Source organism: Haliaeetus albicilla, chromosome 6 (genome assembly GCF_947461875.1).
Source record: "Haliaeetus albicilla chromosome 6, bHalAlb1.1, whole genome shotgun sequence".
NCBI classification, from domain to species: domain Eukaryota; kingdom Metazoa; phylum Chordata; class Aves; order Accipitriformes; family Accipitridae; genus Haliaeetus; species Haliaeetus albicilla.
The window spans coordinates 28219435-28243375 of record NC_091488.1 but is presented as its reverse complement, the minus strand read 5'-3'; the positions used below and the strand labels follow the sequence as shown (position 1 = coordinate 28243375).

At 36.3% G+C, this 23941-nt stretch overlaps 1 protein-coding gene across 4 annotated transcripts in view; it reads left to right on the top strand.

Moving 5' to 3' along the window:
• GBE1 (1,4-alpha-glucan branching enzyme 1) overlaps positions 1-23941 on the top strand; it is a 187227-nt gene that overhangs the window by 139615 nt on the left and 23671 nt on the right. For all 4 annotated transcript variants that reach the window (XM_069785389.1, XM_069785386.1, XM_069785388.1 and 1 more), the window contains 2 exons: positions 19398-19582; positions 20680-20810. In XM_069785389.1, coding sequence (XP_069641490.1) covers positions 19398-19582; positions 20680-20810 — 316 coding nt within the window. The remainder of the gene's footprint in view (positions 1-19397; positions 19583-20679; positions 20811-23941) is intronic.

Genomic DNA, 23941 nt, shown 5'->3' with positions numbered 1-23941 from the left:
TTTTGTGTTTCACTTCTTGTCGTTTTGAATTTCCGTATGGCATTGCTGGAGGGGGAGAGGAGAAATCATCTTACCGTTTGTACATATTTGGCTTTCCTCAAACAGTGTAACACAACACTTTTCTGACATTGAAGCAGGCTTTTTTTTTCTGAAATCAAAGTTTACTTCTTCCTTTGACAAAGAATTTTTGACTTAAAGGTGCAAAAACCATTATGTGCCCCCTAATATGGTTGAAATACATTTTCAGCTTGGGCCCTAAGAAAGCTGTATCACTTCTTTGTATACAGTGCAATGACAGCATGAAGTATGGTACTTTGAATGCATACATCTTTCAGTGAAATGAAATCCTATTTTTGGAAATAATGTTTTAAAATAATTAATGAATACATGCATGCAAAATAAATTCCAGCAATTACATGAAACTTTGGGGTAGAGAAAGGAGCAGTAGGTGTTAAAATTTTCTTTTAGTAAAAAATTATTCAAGGAAGAAAAGTTGGAGGTAGCTACTTAGATGAGATTGCTTATATTATTTTATACAGCTAGTTCAGAAGTACTTGTTTCAAAACCTGAAAAATAAATGAAAATTTTATCATGTTTTAAGCAGCTGTAATGTAATCTAGAAATAATTTCTGCTCCAATTCTCATTTACCAGTGTAAATGTATTTTGTATCTATTGACTTGGTGTCACAAGGAAGACCTAAAATGATTAGTTAGTTGTATCTTGAGAGGCTCCCAGCTTTGTTATGCCTTCAGCTGATTCAGGTCTTAGGGCTAACTTAAATGTGTTTCAACTATAAGATGAATACTGTCATGTTTGTGTCTGTATATAGCAAATTGCTGAATTTCAAAACTGGAAGGGATAGCTGTAATCTGCAAATAAAGAGGCACAGTATAATGGAATGAAGAGAGGGAATAGCTCTAGGCGAATCTCTCTTTCTGGGAAACTGAATCTCATAGATTCACAGTGCTAGACCATTCATCTACGACTATTTACTTGTTTCCTAACTTCCTTTGAACAAAGTTGCTTGAAAAAAACATTACTATTAAGATAGATAACCAGTCTTGCTTCATGATACCTTCCTTTCTTATGGCAATGACTCTAGACAAAAGTTAGCATTCTGAACTATGAAGACACTTGTTCAGAATCGTCCCTTCCCCAGCTGCCACAAAGACGCACCATCCAAAATGCAACTTCTTTCCCACCTGCACCACCCAGCCAATAAGAAAGAGCACTTGATCAGTTCCCAGTGAAGCCCCCCAGATGGAGTTGGTCAGATTTCTTTTTAATGTTAGAAATTCCATTTGATCTTTTCTCAAATTCAGGAAGTAAGCTGGAGTTGTAAAAAAAGATACTTTTCTTTTCTATCATGTATATGCCAGTCACTTCAGGCAGGTCACTTTGTTCACTCTTGGTGTCTCAGTCCCTAACCTAACTGTATAATGTGAGATCACCTTGCATCAATATAAATGCAGCTAGATAACAAAATACATAGTTTCCGCTTTCCTGATGGCTTTGGGTGAGGAATAACATACACTGAGTAGTGTTTTCCTTCATAAAAGCTGGTGGCATGAAGTGACGTGGTGATTTCAACAAGTTATTTATAGAAAGTTCTTAGACTTTTTTTAGCTCTTCTGAGGCTTTTCTAAATAAAAAAATCAAGAACCATCACCAGTAGTTTGAAGTCTAGCAGGTATCCTCTGCTTCTGTTTTTGAACCCATGCTGCTCAGCACATGGACATACACCTCACACTGGTGTTCTTAATGTATGGGTTGATACGTATCTGGAGTTACATACGTAATATGCTAGTCATGAGGAAATGTTGGAGTGTGTTACTGGGTCTTTGATTTCCTAGTTATTTGAACAATTTTCTATACTAAAACCTGAAAATTGGTAGGTGAAATACAAAATCGGCAGAAGCTCTGTGCGATGACACTCTGAGTACCTCTTAAAAGCTTTTTATCAAAAGGCATATTACTAGGGGGGCAAATGGCCAAAATATTTTCTCTAGTCTTTCTGCCTGTAGTGAGAATGATTACCTGAAGAAAGGGGAGTGGAATAATGCCACTTAAGCCAGTGCATCTTGTGGATCTTCTGATGTCTCTTAAAGCTGTTCCTTGAAAAGGCAAGCCCTATTCAGAAGTACAAGGGGAAGAGAATGTGAAAGATTACCTAAACTGCAGAAAGGGCATTTTCTGCTACAACTGATTTTTCAAAGAATGCAGTAACATTCAGTTACAGTCTAGTTTGTTTCCCTATTGTGTTTTAAATTTCAACAAACATCTTGTTTTAAGCCTGTTCTCTCAAATTGCAAGATTTTTTTTTCTATTTTTTTTTTTCTTGTCTCCCCACATGCCAACAAAAAATATGATGAAGGCTTCACTGGACAATTGTTCTCTAATCTTACAGATTTTGGAGGCTATTTTATAAATCACTTGCTACTTGTAGCAGAGGTGCCATCAGTACCAATTCTCTAAGTCCTCTTTTTATCTGAGGAGCGATGTTTTGCATTGGCTTCCAAAGCAATTGCCTGCTGGGCTTTATCTAAACCTTCTAATGGTTTTTCTTCTTTCCTCTATTTTATCTTTTCCTGTATTTTTTTTCTTTTCATCCATTTCTCAGTTGTGTTGACACTGGTTTAATGTACAGGTGAGTTGAGACTATCTTTAAATTACACTTGTAAATCCAGCCCATCTGTTCATCAGGGTACTTATAACGGTCTGCCCTAGCCTTTGCATTAGTTGCAGTCTCCACATGCACACGCACACTGGCAGCACCATCCTCAGTTACTCAAACAGGGACCTGCTTCACAAAGTTGCTACATCTACACTGTGCAAAACCATTTGGTTTAGGGGTTTTATGTCATAGTCTAAAAGCATGGCATCAGAAGTTCTTGGTGTCTGATGTGATTAATTGTAGATTAGTATTAGATGGTAATGCTCTTCAGAGACTGTTTCTTAATTACAATCTTTATGCTATTCTGGTGGTGTAAATAATCATAAAAGTATTTTAATAATATGCAAGCATTATGTTGTTATTGTATTTTAACTTTCCCTTTGTTTTTTATACTCTGAGAAGCGAATAAAGATGGTCCAAGGATGAGGTTTAAATCTTGTAACACTTCCATCCGTATAAAACATTTGTATGCATAACACCCATGTGATGCAATTGCAAATCTGTGCTAAATTTTAAAAGCTGATGTAGTGAGCATTCCAAGACTAAGTATTTTTGTGGAAGCAGCACATCTCAATGATTTTAAATGAATTTTGATTTTCAACATCATGCAGGTGCAGTTACCCTCCATCTGACAGATATCTTGCAAAAAGTTCAGAATAACACTTTGAAAACTGTGAAACTTGGTCCCTCTTCCAGTGAGAGGGAGAGAGAACACCAGGCCAATTACTGCCTTGAACAGGTCAGATTTACAACATCAGAGGGTTTTGCTCATTAATACGTACCTTTTGTGCACCTCCATTAGTAGATCTCATTTACAGACAGGTAAGGCATTTCAATTTGCACCATACCTTTTCTGTTCCGTGACTGAACTCCATGACTACTTAGTCAGTTCAGTATACTGGCTGATAGTCATAAATAGTTCAGTCAATCATTAGGCAGATGTGACTCTTCTTAAAACTCTTTCCTTTTGTAGCGTGGCAAAGTACCAGAGACCCTCAGTACTGATCTCTTAACTGTTCTTTCTGAAAAAAACAAACTTGTAAGCCTCAAGATCCATTTCCACATAGCAAAAAAAACCAAACCAAAACAAACCAAACAAAAAAAACCCCAACCAAACAAAAACACCACTCAAAAACCCCAAACCCACAACAGTATGAATTATCTTGCCTTAGGCGTCCTGGTTATGATTGACTGTATTGAGCAGAGATCTTGCAACAGATTATGCTGTCACTATACAATTACTATGCTAGCAGTTCGGAAATATGCTAAAACTAATAAACATCCCTTACAAAAATTGCTTTCAAGTGTCTAGTTAGTCTTAAATAAACCAGTCACCTTCTTTCATTTCTCATGTAGGAGTATCTTAAAAAAAAGTCCCCCATAAAACAAAAAAACCCTAAAGATAACAATGAACAGGCTGAAAGGGAAAAAAAGACGCTGAAACAGTGAGTACACAAGTAGGTAAATTGATGGGGAACATTCTTCTGATATACGTATGAATATTTATGAACCACTGAGGATACTGCTTTTGAAACATATGTTGCAAAGCAGCAGTTTTCTTCTTTGGAATATTAGTGTATTTCTAAGCTAGTTTTCTTTCCAAATTAAAATGAAAAGTCAAATTTTTGTGAGATGAAAAATCAGGAAATTATTTCCTCTTGATAGAATTTAAAGTGGTTTTAGCACTGTTTTCTATTTATTTACTCGTAAGCAGAAGGAAAATTAATCAGAAATTAAATGTACTGTTTAATTCAGCATAGTGCAAATGAGAATTTGAAACTCTCAAGGCTTCCCCTTTCCTCCTCAGGTTGCTCAAAACACTGACACTTCCACAAGGAGGTTTTGGCAGGCTTGTATTTTCTATGTTAAGTAGTCAGTTTGTTTTGACTTTGGTTAGTGTCATTCTTTAACCACTTAAATCTGTTGTCTGAGTCATGATAATCCCTATCTGAACTACTGTTAGATGTTTTTCTGAACAGCAACATGTTATGACTTGTTACTAGTCGAGTTACTAGATAAAAATTCCTTCTAAAACCCTAGCAAATCATACTGAAACACTACTGGTTTGAGTGGAAATGCCAAAAAAGTAATATGTAATACTGTGACATGTTCTGATTTGGGATTGGTGGTTTTGCTTTGTCTTTAAATAGAGCTAGAAAACATTGAACCAACATTTGTGTTAGCAACTAGACACACATCTCATCACTTTTTCCCAGGGTAATATCTTATGCAGAGTTACTCAGCTGTTCGATGCTTGAATTGGGACTATGGGCTACAAATGAGAGCAACATCACTCTTTTTTCAGTGGCATGTTGCTATTTTGTGGATCAACAGCTATGCCTGGAGGACCTGCAGCAGTTTCTGCCGATTGCTGCAAGCAGTCCAAGTGGGCTAGGCGGGACTTGTGCAGAGTTACTTATTGCCCTGCAAGGCAGCATGGGGCAACTGATAAGCAATATCTTAAAGCTGTAGGAGGCAGTGGCTGCCAGCTCAGAGCTTCAACTGGATTTTTGCTTTTCAATTGCTGTGACTGGCAGTGTAGTCCAATCTTGGCTAGCCCTAATCTCAGCAAGGGCCTCTAGCACTCCTGATATAGCATCTTGGCTTTTTTTATAAACATGGTTTTCCATTTTCTGCTGGGTCTGATTCACCCTTTACTTTCTCCTTTCTTCAAACTGTCCTTTTGGGTTAAATAACTTCAGTTACACAAACTAGCCGTCAACTGGTAAACTCAAGCATACATATCTGGGATACATTTTGGGCCCTTTTACCTCTTAGAGCTCACACAGTGTATTGCTGTCTGAAAATGGTTTAGTACGAGCATTTGAAAGTGGCAGTATGAAGCGTTTGGTTTTACTTGTTGCCCACACTCAGAGTCCTTTGTCTACACATACAATTCATTAATCTTCTTATCTCATGTATCACATTTACTTTAATAACTGTATAGGAAAGCAGATTGGTTAACTGATATATCATCTCAGGATTGTTTTAAACTATTAGCAAAGCATATGACACAAAATGTGGCTTCTGTTATTTATATTTTCCCCAGCATGTTTGAATTTTACGGATGGCTAATATTCATCCCACAGCAGTAGCCCTGAAGCAAAGGGGATAGTTGGCCAATCTTTTTTCAGTGTCAGTAGTTGGCATTCATTTTCATCTGCTGTGTATAAAAAAAGAAAAACAAACAAACAAAAAATCAAAAAAGCCCCACACAAAGAGAAAACCCCAACCAACGACAAACAAACCTGATCTAACCTTAAATCCTCAGTGCATTATTTAGTATCAGCCTCGTACATTCTTTTGCTGCGACATGGAAGTATAATAAAAATTTAAATGTCTTCCTGCTAAGTAATGAAATTGAAGTAGTTGTAGAAACAAAATGCACTGCGCTGAGCAGTAGGAAAGCTGGATTTTGCCAGGGCTGTGCTTTTTTTATCAGCTCACTGAGGCAAGTCCATTTCTTGAAACAAATTATTTTGAGAACTCTGTAAAAGAAACCTGGCTTTAAAATGTTTGCAACTCTTCTCATTTTGGAAGGCTTTCTGTATTCTGAAACATTGGTAATATGCAATTTGGGTCATAAAGTTTGCCTTTCTTCTTAACAATGGGTTTGGATTTAATAGCCAAGCACTACATGCATTATATTGAAGTGGTGTTGTCAAACTCCGTAATGATTAAAACACTTGAAAGAACACTTTGAAAATATGTCTGTATCTTACTGATCTGTATTTTGTAAACAGTATGTAATTGGAAGATGTGATTATGTTCAAAAACTTTTTTGATGTATGTTGCTATAATGTTTAATTGCCAGGTTAGGAACCTGCAAGGATTTTAATGTAAAAAGTTTTATCAAACGTGATATGTGGCTTATTTTGGAATCATTTAACTGGTTTTTCACACTTCAGTGTGGTGAAATTCTCTGCTATCATTAAGATTCTCTGTATGAGAGCGTTATAAGTTTATATGAAATTTTGTACTCCTTTTTATTTCTGTACACTTTTATTTTGACATTAGGATACTTTAACTTTCTGTGCTGGTTTCTGCGTGTATTTTTTTAATTTTTTTTTAAATTTTTTTTTGGTCCAAGGACTCAGAGAAGGCCTTTGACCTTTTACAACTTCTGTCAGAGACTAAACTATGTCCAGACCTAATTATACAGGGGTTGCATTGACTCACAGCAGATCAGTTAATTATACCTTCATCAGAACTGAGCTGGACTGTAAAACCTGGGCTATTTAAGCACAGAAAGTTCATATGCCAGTCAGCATGCCATGATGAGATGTGCTGGCATCTATCACAAATATATCAGACTTCTCTCTTGCTCTTTCTTCAGGAGCTCTGCACAACTTTGTCATTTGTTCCATATCTCAGAGCAAAGTGTAGTGCTAGGACATGTCATATGATACATGTCTGAAAGACCTGCTAAAGACCATAGTCATAAACAGGCTTCTCTGACTCCAGGGTAACTTTTATAAGTGAAGCAGGTCTTTGTAAGAATAGATATCAATTAAATGCAATCAGAGAATACAAAATAAGCTCAAGTAAGGGCTGTCACAACACTGCTGCCTTGTCTTTGAAGTACAAGCCATGTTTTCAGCCTGGCTACCCTCATATAAATCTAGAAAACATACATTTGAAAACAACAATGATAATCTACCATTATGAACTATTCTCTCATATGTATTTTCACTAAGAGGTTGAGGGCTGAGTAGGCAGGTAGCACATCCAAAATGTTGGTGAGTGCACTGCTGAAAAAAACGCATGGATAGCATGGTCACTGTTGTAGTGGAGTTTTTCTATAGGGAGAATGTTGCAAACTGGAAATGTTCCAGAATAGGACTAGCTCACATGCAGTGCACCTAGCTCTGGAGCTGTTTTTCTGCTTGATTTTACATTTTTTCTGTTTGTTTCAACTAATTCTCAAGCAAATTTCTTATCTAAAGTATGGCTCAAGTTAGATACTAGTTTCACCTAAGATTTCAGCTGTTGTGTAGAATTGTGTTTAGAAACAAATAGACCATTTGATTACATTTTTATATAAATTTATATATAATGTTTATATATATTTGTGTATATGTAAGCTCACAGTGGTGAGACATTACAGTAATAGGTTGCTTTGAAACAGTGCCGAGTCCTGCAAACAGAATACTGCTTGTACCTACAAAATTCACAAATCACTTATGTAACTTTCAGAATGCAAATAACTCCATGTCCTTAATTACATGAAACATATGTGGTATGTGAACTTAGAAATACTTTTGGTGTTTTACATCAGAGGAGTCTAACATTGGCAGCTATAGCCTTGAGACTGAGCACATCAGAGGTAAGTCTCTGGACTCTTAAGAACTGTGCCACAGTGCCCAGGTACTGCTTGCTTCAGCTGCTGTACTGGCTGTTTGGTGTTTTCCATCTCTTTGAGGAAAAGGTGGTGTAGCTAGCAGTATGATGCTGTGCCTTTTTCAAAGACTTAACAATAGCCACGTAATTGTGTTTTTCAAAATACCCAGGTTTTGGGTATTGGCAATTTTGAAAATTGCCCAGGTCCACTGAAAACAATGGCAAATAAGAGATGTTTAAAATTGTGGAGGTCTTGAGAAGTTGTTTTTTAAAACAAATTATTTTTAGGATGTTTATAAATACATTCTCAGTGTGACAGGTTTGAGCCAGCCTCAGGTGGAGGACAGGAGGTAGCTGGCAGAAGGAAGCTTTAATGTAGGCTCAAAGCAGTGATATGTGATTCTAGGAGGACTCTCAGGAATGTACTGCTTGTTTGAGGACATTAGGTAAGAAGCGGTTCAGAGCTGCAACCAGAAGTATTCTCTGGTGGCTGATTCATATTGTTTCAAGAAAGCAAGACTTTGTGGGCTTTTTGGGTTTTTTTTGGTTTTGGCATAAGGATGACCAGCCTGATTTGTGGAGAGCGGAACAAGTTCCCAATCAGTGCCTTATCTGCCTTTTTGTTTTCTTGTTGCATCGATTCCGCATATGAAGTATGCGTTTAGATGTAAGTATTCGTAGTGCTTGTAATGATGTATATAAAAGAAAGAAAGGAGCCAATTTCCCAGAATAGATTATATGCTATTGCAGGTGGACTCTGTGTGTATTTGAGTAGTGTCTGAATACGAGAGCTGATGTTCTCTGTGCATCGTTTTTACCTTTCAGAGGCTTGCATGACTAGGACATCTGCAGTCAGGGAATCAGGGTAGCAGGGCTGAGGTGGATGTCTGTGCATGTGCAGAAAAATTAACCTTACAAGGAAAACCCAAGTATCTTTTGGGATATGACTTCTCCCTTACACAAGCATACTTTGCTACTTCCCTGTCTTTCCCCCACCCCAGATAAGACCATTTAATTTAAACATTGTCATTCTGGTGCTCTGCTTTGTTTTTCACTACTGCCCACTTCTCCATGCTCTTGTCTCAATTCCTTCAAATGACTTCTCCACAACCTGCACGGCTTCTCACGATCTACCTTCTTCTGTTTTGTCCATTGACTTTTACTTTAGACTGTACTGTCTGCCTTTTTTCCTTTTTTTTTTTGTCTGCATTGTGCTCCTTCTTTCACAAAATGCCTATTTTTTTTTTTTCCCCCTATCACCACCTTACCAAATGCTAAGTTGCCAGTTCTATGGAACAAGACTCATGTATTTTCTTTTCTGTTTATTTGCTTGAAATAGTTGTATAGAACTGTGTGAAGACATAGTGCTGTGTTAATATTTGTCAATGTAAATATAAAGCTTTATTTTCTTTGAAAGCGTTGTAACATTTTAGAAGTTGAAAGTTTCGCTGTCGGTATCTTTGAATGTCACTTGATTAATATTTATATATTCAAGAGTCCTGACATCTGTCACTTGGGGTATTTAAAAACTTTTCTGTTTCAAATAAATGAGAAATTTCTCAACTCCTTTTAGATTCAGCCAGTATAGAGAAGTTTGCAAAAATATCTGACACTGTCCAGTCTTGCACAAAGTTGCCTTCCCAGACATCTTTGTTGCTTGTCAGATTTGACATCTATTGCAGTCCTCTCTGTATTGTAAGTTCATAGAATCATGGAATCGTTTAGGTTGGAAAAGACCCTCAAGATCATCGAGTCCAACTGTCAACCCAACACCACCATGCCCACTAAACCATGTCCTGAAGTGCCTTGTCTACGTGTTTTTTGAACACCTCCAGGGATGGTGACACCACCACTTCCCTGGGCAGCCTGGTCCAATACCTGACAACCCTTTCAGTAAAGAAATTTCTCCTAATACCCAGTCTAAGCCTCACCTGGTGCAACTTGAGGCCATTTCCTCTTGTCCTATCACTTGTTACCTGGGAAAAGAGACCAACACCCACCTCACTACAACCCCATTTCAGGCAGTTGTAGAGAGCGATAAGGTCTCCCCTCAGCCTCATTTTCTCCAGACTAAACAGTCCCAGTTCATTCAGCTGCTTCTTATGAGACTTGTGCTCCGTATAAGATATGTAAGTTTCTTGTGAATGCCTAGACTCCAAAGGCAAGCTGGTAATTTTTTTTTCTTTTTTTTTTTTGTTTATGAGCTGCTTTTTGAATTGGTCAAACTTTAATTTCAAATTTTCTTATTTTGTGCTGTTAACAAATGCATAATTATTTCATTTTAACTTAGTTTGTTCCTATAGCAAGAAAAGAATATTACTGAACTTTCATTTTTTTATTTACATCATATTGAAAAGCTTTAACTTTCATATCTATCAAATGCTATTCAAGTAGTTTCTCTCTTTGGTTTACATTTTCTTTCTCTTTCAGTAATATAATCCTTTATATACTCTTTCAAAATTAGAGGATTAAATTCTGGACTTACTGACACCAGTAAGAAAACTGCTATTTATTGAATATATTAATGCAAAAAGTTTGCCATCTTTGTGTGACCTCTTCCTTTTCCAGTCTGGTCATTGATTCACTTTTTAAGCCCATTAACCTGTCAGTTGTGGTACCAGTCAATACCTGGCAGTATGTGACACTCGTTTTTTTGGTGTTTTGTGGGTTTGTTTTTTGGTTTTGTTTTTTTTTTAACCTTTACGAAGTGTTGTGGAATATTTCTATTCCTAAATATTTTAGTGACCTCTTGGAAGTGGTTAACTAAATTATTTATACTGTGCCTGTACACATAGATCATGGTGGGAATGTCACAGTATCCAAGTCAGTCTCTTGTTTTTAGGAAGATGCAGCTAATAGAAACAACTAAATGGAAACTGCTTCAGTGTAACAGCAAAACAAATAGTTTACATTGTTACTCAATTTTTTAAATACTGTATGAGAGCATGGAGTAAATTTTAAGTCTGAAATATATTACTCTACACTGGGGGAGGGGTGCCAAAATGTAAACTTATAGAACTGAAAGTTTCTAAGAGTAGATTAGTAAAATAACCATCCTCTCAGGGTCCCTTGTAGACTAGATAACTTCTCATGTTACTCTTTTCTTGTCTGTCGGTATGAACTGCAGAAACTCTTGAGCTCTGCTCACTAAAGCATTCAAGGGAAAACATTCTGCCCCTAGAAACTGAATACTATTGTCAGTGACACTACAAATATTTCATTGAATACTCTTTTGATGGAACACTACAAATAAATAAATGAAAGACTTATTTGTTCCAGAGAAATGGTTTTTTCTGTCTAAATATAGCTCTACTAAATAGGAACACGCTGGCATAACCGTCATGTGCTCTGCTTCTATTGAAAAGTAAAGTAAATCATAGTAAGCAATGCTATGGTCTCTCCACTATGCCTGTGACTGGCTACTTCTCTATGTAAGCAAGCTCCTCAGCCATCCAGCCTTTCCTAACACAGGTACAGAGGTGGTGCTTCTGAGCACAATTGCTTGTTTTCTTGTTACTTGGGCTTTTTTTTTTTCTGTAATTGATCCGACAAAAGGTGTAGATTTGAAATAAGAGGACTAAACAATGCTATTTAGTATGGTTGGAACTTTTATTGGAACAATTGGAAAATTATCTCCTTTAAGAACTTGGAACTGTTTTATCAACATTATAAAATTGTACAGTATGATATCTCCAACTTTTTAACATCAGTAGGAAATGAGTGAAGACAGACCAGCCTTGATAGGAAGGGGGAATGGGAGAGAAGCAAGTCATTTATTGGTATACCACAACCCAGAAAATTCTATTTAATTTTAAACATTTTTTTGAAGAGAGGGCAGAACTGTGCTTAAGTGTTACCAAAATCTCCCTGAAATGTGAGACGGCAAGAGTTTTGGGTAACTGCGCTAGCTCCTCTTCGGATACAGTATGTGAGGATGCATCAGCTGGCTTAGAGCTGTTTAAGGGATATTGTTGAAGATGGGAACTATGAGGGAATGTGTTGTTTTCAGAAGCTAAAGATATTTCTGTTCTGTGCCATGCAGATGTATGAGCAAGCACAGAGAGCTTAACCTGTTCCTAAAGTGCTTTGAATTATAGTCATTCTCGCCCAAAAGCTGCTTAGGTAAGCCAGACACAGCACCTGGAAATACGCAAGAGAACTATGGTGTCACTGTGTCATTTTAATAGCATATGAATCTGATAGAGATGAAGTAAAACATATTTCACAGAAGTTTCAGGTGGGAGTTTATTTCTTTTTGTTTCTGTTTTACTTCACAGCAGTATTTTGCTCTTGAATTCAGTTGAAATTTTTAAAAATTACTTTTTCCAGTTTAAAATGAGGACGTACGTGAGAGAAGAATGTACCGTAACTGGTTGGGAAAAATGTGATTTAATAGGATTTCTGGTTTTCTCTTGCTTGCTAAATAGGATGTGTTAGGAATAGATTACAATAAATATGATTTGATGAGAATATTTTAGAAAAACTTATCACTGAACTTTGAAAGTGCTGCAATCAGCTAAATATAAAAAAAAGCTAGTTAGATATTGCAAGTTGTAGTATATATAAAAAAATTGAGAACTTCTGATAGAGAGGCAAAACTTCAGGACATCTAATCACAAGTAAAGATTAACTGTATTTATCGGGCTTGACAACCTGTGTACCAAGCAGTAGCATGGTGTGATTTGAAATGGCTGGTATATTAAAATAGGAAAATCAGAGTACTGGATCTTTCAACAGTAGTATAAAATTAGTACAGTATCTTGCAAGAGCACAGACTCAGTAAACATTTGTCAGCTTCTGTAAAAAAGAAATGGTAAAGTATGAAGCCACTTGAATTTAAGCAAAGTCTGTGATATCAGAATATTTGCTTTCCTGGATGGCTTGTTTGTATTAACCTGTGCCTGTTTGCCTTGATGACTGAGGGAATAATAAAGCTGATCTGTTTGACAAAAGGCATTTATTGTAAGTGACATATACTACAAAGGTATCTCTTTTGGAGGAGAAAAGATCAGTAATCAGTAAGCGCCCTTTTTATAAAACTATAAAAAGTAATAAAATACTTGGTGATGAATATAGTTTCTAAAGTTAACGTTTTCCTGCTGAGCAATGTTGTACAACTTTGCGTTGCCAAAAGCTTTGTCGTGGATGTGTTTATATACACACAGTTTTCCTGGGTTTGTAAAATTTTTTTATGTTGTACTTTATTCTTTCTGATTTGAAAATCTACATTTTCATTTCTTAAGTAAGAATAGAAACCAGTTTTCAGAGTTCTTGAAATGTTTTGAGTTTTAGTCATACCAATTGTAAACAGATAAGTGAAGGGAGGAGGGTCATCTGCAGAATCTCCAGGATCATGACAAGCAAGTCTCCTACACCTCTGTAGGAGACTGTGGTCCCAAACTCTTTGAATCCATAAGTGGTTTCTCTGTCACCCAGTTTGGCTTTTTTAATATAAAAGTCTCAAAAGAAGAGATGGAGAGTATATTGTCCCAATTAAGGTTTTGCTAGAGCTAATATTCCCCAGCACACAAATCTTATTTTATGAAACAGTCTTATACAGAAAGTTTCACAACTACTGGTAGTTATCAAAAAGCAAAAAGCTGTGGTTCATATATCTAAGGGTAACATTCTGAAAATTTATTTCAGGTTATCTTGAAGGGGTTTTTTTAATGTGATTGATTTGTTTGTTTTCTTCAGAGCTTCAACAATTAATCATAGCACTGAAACTACATTTCTAGATAAGCTGAAAGATTTCTCCTTGGAGCAACAAGTCAGACATCCCAGAGAATTCCTCAATTTCATTCTGTAGCTGGCCTGGTTCTTCTAGTCAGCTACTGTGGATAGCACTAAACATCGTCTTTCATCCCTTTATTATGTCTACTGAGATTCTTTTGACTCCCCTTGTCTCAAGAGTACTGTATCCCTGGTGTGATCTGGGGTAAACATTTTAAGGACTTAACACTTTCCTATGTCTTTGATATGTTAGAGGCATGCTTGTGTTTTTCATGACTATCACACCAGAGGAGATGCATTCTTTGATCACTTAATACAGGCAAGGTTAAGCATCCCCTCCTTTCTCTCCTAGGAGAGATGAAAGATCTGAGTTTCAAAACAAATATGGTATTTATCCTGATTTTTGCCTTACCATAGACTGCAAGGAGGGAATAGCTGGTATTTTCAGAAAATGGGAGAAAAATACTTTTCTCACAGAACTGGCTTTACCAATACCTCTTTCTACCATTACCTCATGTGTGAGATTTTCTTTAGTCTGTTTTATGTAGGTGTTACAATATAATTGTTTGCCTGAATTGATTTTGTTAGTCTTTTCTGGACCCATATGTCATTGAATACAAGTGCTAGAGAGATTAAAAAAAAAAAAATTAAGGTCTCCCAGTGATCTAAGCCAAGTGTTTCAGGAGGAGTCCATTTGGAATTTCACTTTATTATATTGTTACATGGATGACAAGATTTAATGAATGCTTGTAATGAAGCCCATTCTCTCATAATTTGAAGGCAATATAGAGTTTCTTATTTGGTTTTGGTAGTATTAATGTTTAAAAGATTCGGTACAAACATGAGTAAATACAAAGTATCAGAATTACTTAATATCCAAGAGCTTCACAACTAGGGAAAATGAGGATTAATTGTTTGAAAAGTTTATTTTTTGAAATAATGATAAATACCGTATGCTAACTAGATCTAGTTTACATTGATTCTATTTATAATCTGCAGATTGTTGCATTGTCATCATTGTTCACAAAGGTAGTGAGGTTAAATTCAAATCAGTTACAACTCCTGAATGAATTGATTATCTGGCTTGTGTAAATTGGCGTAATTCTACTTACTTTGATAGAAATATGTTAAGGTGGAACTGTTGAAATTTTGTCCCAATGTGTTCAGTCTCCAGTTCATCAGCTTTAAATAGGATCTTTTTTATAGCATTTTAGATCGTTTAAGAACTTGTTCAGCCTTCCACATGTAATTAAACTCTTATCTTTGATGTATCAAATAAACTACTTGCTTTAACTGCTTTTAAAGTATTTAATGTCATACTTAATTCAAAATACAAACAAACCAAAATAACAGGCATCTCTTGACACTGCTTGCTGCATCTTTTAAATATGCCTTCAGTTCTGCTTAGCCTGATTCTTTGAGAGAGAATTGCTAGTAAAAATGTCTAAAGAAGAGAGATTAAGAAAACTTTAATGACCTGTGGGGAGAAGCTTCAAAGCAGTCATCAGGAACATAACTACTTTGTGGTGTAAATGCATTTCTAGCCTAATAAACAAGTGTGATGTAAATTTTCATTATAGTAATAGGAAGTTAATTTGTTTGTTAAAATTGTGATCTTGAAATCTTGTACATAGTAAAGTTGTCCTATATGTGCAATATGTAGGAAGTAGCAAACTTGAATTAATTCCTAGATAAAATTAGTAGGCATTGCACTTCAATGATTTGTCTTTGGTTTGTTTCTCTAATCAAAATTTCAGCTAATTTCAGCTTTGTTCTCTGCCTCCCCCACATTAGTTCCGTTGTCTTGATTTGTATCATTTGTAGCAGCTGGCTTCTTGTCAATCTGTAGTTCGGACCTTTACATCAAACAGCAAATTAATTACAGGAAAAGAAACCCAGATAGTACTTCTATGCTTAGAGGCTTTCACAATTATCAAGAAGTGAATGTTGCTGATTCTTCTCAGAAATGAGAAGTGGAACATGGGGAAGGGGGCAGTGCGTGTATCACAGGTAGCATTAGTTATCTCTAGAAATGAGTGTTGGTCAGTTACCTGTACCTTCCCTTTCCTAGACCCTCCCCTCATTTGTTGTAAAGTTAAATTAGGAAAAAATAGCAATTAAGAAAAAAAAAAAAAGTAGTGAGGTGTGTATTTTTTTAAAAGATTTTACAATCATAGAATAGGTTGGGTTGGAAGGGATGTTAAAGGTCATCTAGTTCCAACCCTCCTGCCATGGGCAGGAACACCTTCCACTAGACCAGGTTGCTTAAGGCCCCATCCAACCTGGCCTTGAACACTTCCAGGGATGGGACATCCACAACCTCTCTGGGAAATCTGTTCCAGTATCTCACCACCCTGACAGTGAAGAGCTTCTTCCTTACATCTAATCTAACACTACCCTCTTTCAGTTTAAAGCCATCACCCCTTGTCCTATCACTACATGCCCTGGTAAAAAGTCCCTCTCTGGCTTTCTTGTAGGCCCCCTTTAAGTACTGCAAGGCTGCTATAAGGTCTCCCTGGAGTCTTCCCTTCTCCAGGCTGAACAACCCCAACTCTCAGCCTGCCTTCCTAGGAGCAGTTCTCCAGCCCTCTGATCATCTTCGTGGCCCTCCCCTGGACTCACTCCAACAGGTCTATGTCCTTCTTATGTTGGGGGGCCCCAGAGCTGAACACAGAACTCCAGATGGGGTCTCATGAGAGTGGAGTAGAGGAGAACAATCACTTCCCTCGACCTGCCGGTCATGCTTCTTTTTAGATAGCCTCAGTGCATCTCAAGTGCAAAAACACTCTCTGGAGTTTATTGGAAGGCCTGCTTGCATCCTAAATGTTAGTTCCTTCTCCCTATACCACATCTTAAAAACATAACCAAAAATGCCTACTTCAACTTGTTCTGTCATTATGTATGAACTTCTATTTTTCTTTCTCAAAAGAGAAATCAAGGGACCCTTTTAAAATCAAGCAACACATGCAAAAAACTCATGAGGGTGTTGTCCAGAAGGTGCCCACAGAAACACGTTTAAACTGCGAGCAGTCAGTGTTTAGACCCTCAACATGCTTTACAGACATTAGTAAGTAATTTAATCTTCTATCAGGTTGCTGCACTATGTTAAATTCCTTTTTTCTTAATGACCATTAGTAATGGCTAGAACAATAACATTGCTTTTGTACTTTGCTGTGCTTCTATTGTTCTTTAAAAAAAAAAAACCAACAAAATGCAGCATTCAAAGAACTTTTGTGGGGAAACAGGCAAAGCGAGTGGAGGTGGGGGAGTTCGTATATGGTATAAACTTTCTACTTACAGTGAAATACTCTATTGAAATGATGGGCTAGTTTAGTCTAACTTATTTGCTATCTTCTGTTGCTTATTTCCCCTGTTTTTATGTTTTTCTTGAACAAATAGGTACGATTTTCTTGGCTATCTTTTCAAGATACAGATCATCTCTGACTTTCTGATGGTTTTTGCTATCTTTAACTGAACTATCTCATGTAGTCTATCTTTTCAATAGTGCACAGATCATGAAAGAAGGTAATACTTCGCCCAGCTCTTACAAGAATATTGAATTTAGTTAGATACAGTGTCTGTTTTGTAGCAATATCTTTCCTCATTTTCCGTACCGTATTGTTAGCACAGTTTAAGAGCTCAGTCCAGCATTATTCCAAGGTCATTTTCAAAGTCCTGCTGCGATTCTGATTCTTTTATATTTGTTTCTGGTTTTGAGCTGAATATGAAATTTAGTGGTTTAGCTTTTGAACGGGAAATTTAATTTACAACTTGTCAGTTCGTTTACAAAATGGATACCACTGTGAAGGATTCTCCTAAATATATATGCAGCCTTTCTTTTTTGTTCTCTGTTCATTTCTTTGTTCCTGTGAAGCATGGAAATATACAAAAATCACTTTGAAAATGTACATTCATAGTTGTCACTGCTGACCATATCCTCCAGGCCTTCCAGGCAGTGCAGGCTGTGTGGGACAGCAGATGGTGGCTGCACATGTAGGGTATCCATCCAGGAAACAACGTTTGCTTTCTCTCAGCATCCCTGCCCTTCATCTTCCCACAAACCTCCAGTTTATTGACAAAACTTGAGTAACTGCTTGTAGAAGTAGTTAGGATCCTTTTTTTTTTTAAAAAAAAATAGAAACCCTCTTAAATTTGATCATACTGCTTCCCATACATATTTCCAGGTACACTACTTGTCTCTGTTTTATGGTGAGTAGATGTTCTGTGTAATCTCTATGAAATGTTTGTGATGAATCAACTGTCATAGGCTTTGAAATGTGTGTTTAACTTTCAAGGCACTTAACACATTTTAATCCTGTGTAAAATGAATAGTCTAAAATGACTGAGAGTCTGCTAGGCAGCGGATTATAGCACGAGGTAGAACCATTAAGTCCATTTGGATTTGTCTCAAACTGCAATAATGACAGTATATAAAACAAGACGACTTTGGATACATGAAAGTCATTCAAAATACTGACTCCCAAATGAGGTGTTGCTGTGAAACTTCAGCTTTGACAGCTGAGATTTGCTTTGGAGATTCTACATAAGGGAAGTTAAGCTTTTTCTTGATTAAATTACTTTTTTCCTTCTTTTTTAATGGTGTGTGATCTATGTCTGAATAAACCTATTCCTTGTCTTAAAGTCTATTCAGTAGTTCTGTGGGCTAGATAATCAAGATGAGACTGGCAAACTTGTGAAGCACTGCTGTTATAGAAAATGAAATACAGTGGCATTTACACATGCACAAAGGGACCTGATCGGGTGGGCATACAGAGGAACACAGTGCTCAATCATGCTTCATTCCAACCTGAAATGTCTCTGGTGCTCGTGACAGTGTGTTATGTTTGGAAAAGGAGCTCCCCTTGCAAGGTTGCTGAATTGACGTGTACTGTTAGATTTCCTGAGTTGTCACACCCCTGAAGTCACTTATTTTCAGTATCAAATACTGAATGCATCATCATTAAGCATTGCACCTTACTGTCTATAATCTAGCCTGCTACTTGAACTAGGATGTCTTTTTGAATTTTTCTAGGAAGTGAGGAACCGAGATTCAAGTCATCTTATTAAATAGTTATTTTTATACCACTGTGGAAACAATAATGACAGTATTTATAGCCAGGATAAAAAGTTCAAAAAAAGTGGTCAAAGTGCATCTAACTGGTCTTTTAATTGAAGTTTAAATGATAAAATGGGAGATTTCTGCCTCTGCGGTTAAACGAACGGTAGCGCTGATTTCTGTTAAGTGCTCTAAAACAATGGATTTCTACTGTTAAAGTGATGGGTTTAGGTTTCATAGTGACTCTAAAATTTGTATCCCGGTTGACTGAATTTCTGTTGCCCTCTTTAAAGGATGAGAAATTTTTAAGCATGGCATGATAGCATAGAGGTTATAATTCATTTAGCACTTTATGTTTCCCCTGGAGTCCATGGATATTTTGCTCTGGTGGTTTCACTGGTCAAACAAACCTGGCACAAGTATGAAAGATCTGAGAGACATTTTAATATCAAAATGAGTATTTATATATGGAGAATTATTCTTTGGAATTTAACACTTGTAGAAAGGAAATACACTTTAATGTATCTTTCTTTTGCAGTTTTATTCTATTTTTAGCACATGATTTCACAGATCCTTAATATTTTTAAATGTAGGTAATGAATTTGGACATCCGGAATGGCTTGACTTCCCCAGAAAAGGGAATAATGAGAGCTACCACTATGCCAGAAGACAGTTTAATCTTACTGAGGATCATCTTCTTCGCTATAGATTCCTAAATACATTTGATAGAGATATGAATAAATTGGAGGAAAGATTTGGCTGGCTTGCATCTCCCCCGGTAAGCTATATATACTAAATGATAAGTTTTTAGTCACCAGTTGGGTACATGTTCAGAATAACAAGAATACCAAATTTGCATGCAGAAATTTTAAACAGCACTTTATTATGCACTGCGTAATGCCCCACCATATATTTCAAGTTGTCAAAACGTGTCACTGAAATATCTTCCACAGATAATAGAAATGTGAAACAGTCTCCTTTTAGCTTTATAGCAAGCTCTTTTCCTATTATTTTTGCTATTTTTATTTAGTAACTGCAGATTGGATAAAGTAAAGCAGGCTATAAAATTGTCTGTAATCCAATCCAAGGATTGCTTTGGGAAACTGTAAATTGTTCTGACAATTTACTTTATATAAATTATTACTCTGTTACTGAGAAAACACTTTCAGTAGGGTATATAGTCTCCTGGTCTTCAACCTGGCACTTTTGTATTTACCTTTTTTAGCCAAATATTGCACTGTACTTTTTATCAAAGCAACTCAATTATTATAATTTGTCAGTGTTTAATTATTCCATACTAGTCATAATCCACTTTAAAGAATTTTTTAAATGGATGTCAAGTTATTTATTAATGGCTTTAGCAAATAGAACAAAGGTGGTATGTGCAACAGTTTAATGTGGCTTATCAAAGCTATTTCTCACACAGGTTTTGAAAAACAAACAAAAAAACATATCCAGTGCTTCACTTTCTGAACTACTAACAGTAGATGGAATGCAGATCCCCATAACAAGCAGACTGAAGATCTGATTTGATAAAAGGAATCCATTTTTTGCTAAAGTGTGATAAAAAGACCGTGTTACTGATCTTTAAGCAAGAATTTTTCAAGTACTCTGTACCTAACATGCTTCTAACTCTTTAATTTTACGTTGGCTTATAAAAAGTAAGCTACAGTTTAGTACTCAAAAATCTTATATGACATTACATAGGTAAACAATTTCATTTTGCATGTTAATGCCCTTATCTATGTTGCTTGAATCTTTGACTGTTTTACTTGGAATAAGGTATAGAAGCAGTGGGGTTTTTCTTTTTTTTATGTTAATTCAGTTAGAAATGAAATATTTTACAGTATTAGATTTTTATTTTTTCTTTCCTAGGCCTTTGTAAGTGAAAAGCATGAATCCAATAAGGTCATAGCATTTGAGAGAGCAGGTCTCATTTTTATTTTCAACTTCCATCCATATCAAAGTTACGTGGACTACAGAGTGGGTATTGAAACTCCAGGAAAATATCCTTTTCTTCACTGTTTTGCTTGTACAGAAAAGCTTTAGAAGTTGAAAACTAATTTCTGTTTTCTAATATGAATGCAAACTGTAGTTAGAAGGTAAGAAACCACTTACTCGTCATCAGTATAATCCTGCTTTAATTTTTAGTGTACAGCAAAAAAATAATTTAGAAATTTGCCTTCTTCATAAGAGATCATTTTGTAGAAACTAAAAGTAAAAAATTGCAATTTAAAGACTACGTTAAAGTTTCCTTGTGATGCCTTGTTTTTTGGAATTAAGTTGAGACATGAAAAAGCAAGTAACTCCTGCTTCTTAAACTGTAGAAATTGACCACAATAAGATGAGGCTGTGCATGCAGTCACACAGGAAAATGCATTAGCTTAAACCTTCATCACAAAAGTTGTACATTTTCTGTTTTGTAACTGGGTGGACTGAGAATGTGCCCTTAGCTCAGCTGAGCAGTAAATGATTACTCTTGAGTAATTGGCTGGTTTTGCATTTGTATCCAAACTTGTAGCATTGGGGGAGATTCAAAAAATGAATGCTACCTTGCCGGAGGAATTTAATTTGCCCAAATTCAGTTTGTTTCAAGTCCTTTGACAAACACAGTCTAGTAAATCTTGCTGTGTCAGTTTAAAGCACTGTAGTTCCAGTTTTGGCCTACTCTCCTTTTATTTATCAGCAACTTCAGGCAACTACTGCCATATTTCAGTTGCTTTAGTTCAATGTATTGCTTTAACTCCTGAGCACTGCTGAATTGACCTACAGCATCCGAGGGACTTAGCGGGATTCTGGTTTAGAAACATCAAGTCAAACCCACTTTCTTTAGTGCTTTCTTCTGCTACCTCTGTGCTGCTACTGGAACTCCTGGCAAAGGTAGAGTGGGGTAGTAAAATCTTAATCTGGTGTTGTGAGATATGCCAATACTTGACTGTCATAGGCTTCAGGTATTCACCTGTTTAAGTTGATGCTACTGCATTTTATCTGTCTTGTATGAAATTCTTTGAGTTCTGCAGATGGAAAAGGTGTAAGTTCAGTGTTAAGGACTACAACACATAACAGAATTAGCATGACTTTTTTGTTCTGATACTTATACAGATACAATTAAATCCAATCCATGTTTTGTTGTTTACTTTCTGCCTTTCTTTTTCAAAGATGCTAGAGGTTCAATAATCAGAAATGCGTAAGAAATATTTTTGAAAAATCTCACTCTTAATAACTTTTGTATCACTGATTTTCTCTCTTTTCCATAGCACATCTTCATCAGGCTTGTATTTAATTACAATTGTATATGAGGCTGTTTTCCTAACTTCATTTTCTGGTTTGTGTAAATTAAGTGAATACCTAGGCATTGTTTTTTGGGGTGTGTAAATACCCTACACACATTGTTACAAAAATTCTGCTCCTTGGTATTTACAGCTAAGATTAAGCTGTGCTCAGGCTTCTGAAACTAATTGGGCTTTCTTTATGTTTATGGAAATACTTTTATGACCAGTTTGTTGACTAAATATTTAATATAAGCAGCCTTTTTGTTTTTATCAGTGCTCTAAATTTTTCAGTCATTTCAGAAACACTTAATGTATCTATTTTACACTACCTGAATCCCTTTTTCTTATATAAATTAGGCATTTACTGTTTGCATAGAATCCTGGACGCGTTGGTCCTGTTTCAGCTGAGGCTGCTCTATAGTAGCTTTTATGAAGCAATTTGTGAAATCTGCTTTTCACTGGTTTTACCTTTCAATTCAAGGCCCAGTTAGATTTCAGTAAGTTGATCTGTTGCTAGTTCACACTGGGCATTGAAACAGCTTTCTATTGTGTCTTGGCCAGAAACAGTCATTGCTAATGGATTGGGGCTTTTTTGTTTGTTGGTTTGGGATTTCTTTTTTTTTTAATGTAAGCAGAAACTCACTGGAAAATGATTGCTATTCACTTAGTAGTAGATGATCAGGGATTTTCTTACATCCTTAATGTTTATTTTGGTTCACTGAAAATCATACTGAAACTTAACAACAGCTCAAGTGTATTCAAAACAAGTATGATATAAACAAGGCATACAGATAATTTTCCATATTTGCAGTTTATATCATATTTTTTAATATGCTACTGTCAGTACACATCCTTGTCTTTTAAGTGTGTGCAGTATAATTTTATTTACGTCATATATTATAGATAGTTTAAATTTAAAAGACCTTTGTTAAAGCATAAAGATCAATATTAGCTTTTTGTTCACTAACTAAAGTTTTTATTGCTAATGGAACTGCCCAGTACCATCGTTTGCTTTTGTTAAGGTGCTTTGTCTGACTAATCCCTCCTGTCCCAAGCAAACAGTGGATTTTGTGGTTCTCTGATCTTGGTGGCAGCAGAGGGCTCTAAATGCTGCTGCTGCTGCTCTTCTCTGTGAAACATAGTGCTTCTTCACCTCTGCTGAGAGCCTTGTTCGTTTGGTTAAGGAAGCGTCTGTCCCCTTTTACAGTATTGTACTCCTTGCAACTCTGAAAGGAAGTAGTTCTCTTAATTTAGTATTCTTACTTGGGAATCACAAATGTAGAATCTTCCCATAAATCACCTTTTCAACAATCTTCCCCTATTCATTTTATTCTGTGGCAGTTCAATGGATGAACCAGGGGAAATTCCTGAAAACCCTCTGGGAGGGAACTGTTGCCAACTGGCTCTCAGCCTGATTTAACCTTGGATATTTAAGTCTGAAGGTAGGAACCTTCTCTTCCTTCCAGTATCTCGGATTCTGAAGATGCAAATTGTTCTGAATAATACAAGTACTTAGGCAGACATATCTCACGAGATTGTGCAAGTTCTGGTTCACAGAGCTGGAAACGATCTTCAGGTTTAAAAAGCTGCAGTGTTTTGCATGGTTGTCCCTCAAGGTGAACACAGCAGTGTTTCCCATGCCAGGAGAATAAAAAACCTCCTCTCAGTTGAAAAGAAAATCTCATAAAGACACTTTGCTAGAGTTGGGCATGTGCATTTGAACAAATAATTTAGCTGCCCCAAATTTGTAGTTTTACCTTATAAAAGCAGATTGAATGTGTCTTCATCAGACTTTCCTGAAACAGAACTTAGGCAGTTGCAGTGGTTTCTGTTTATTGTTGAAATAAAAATCATAATATTTCTTT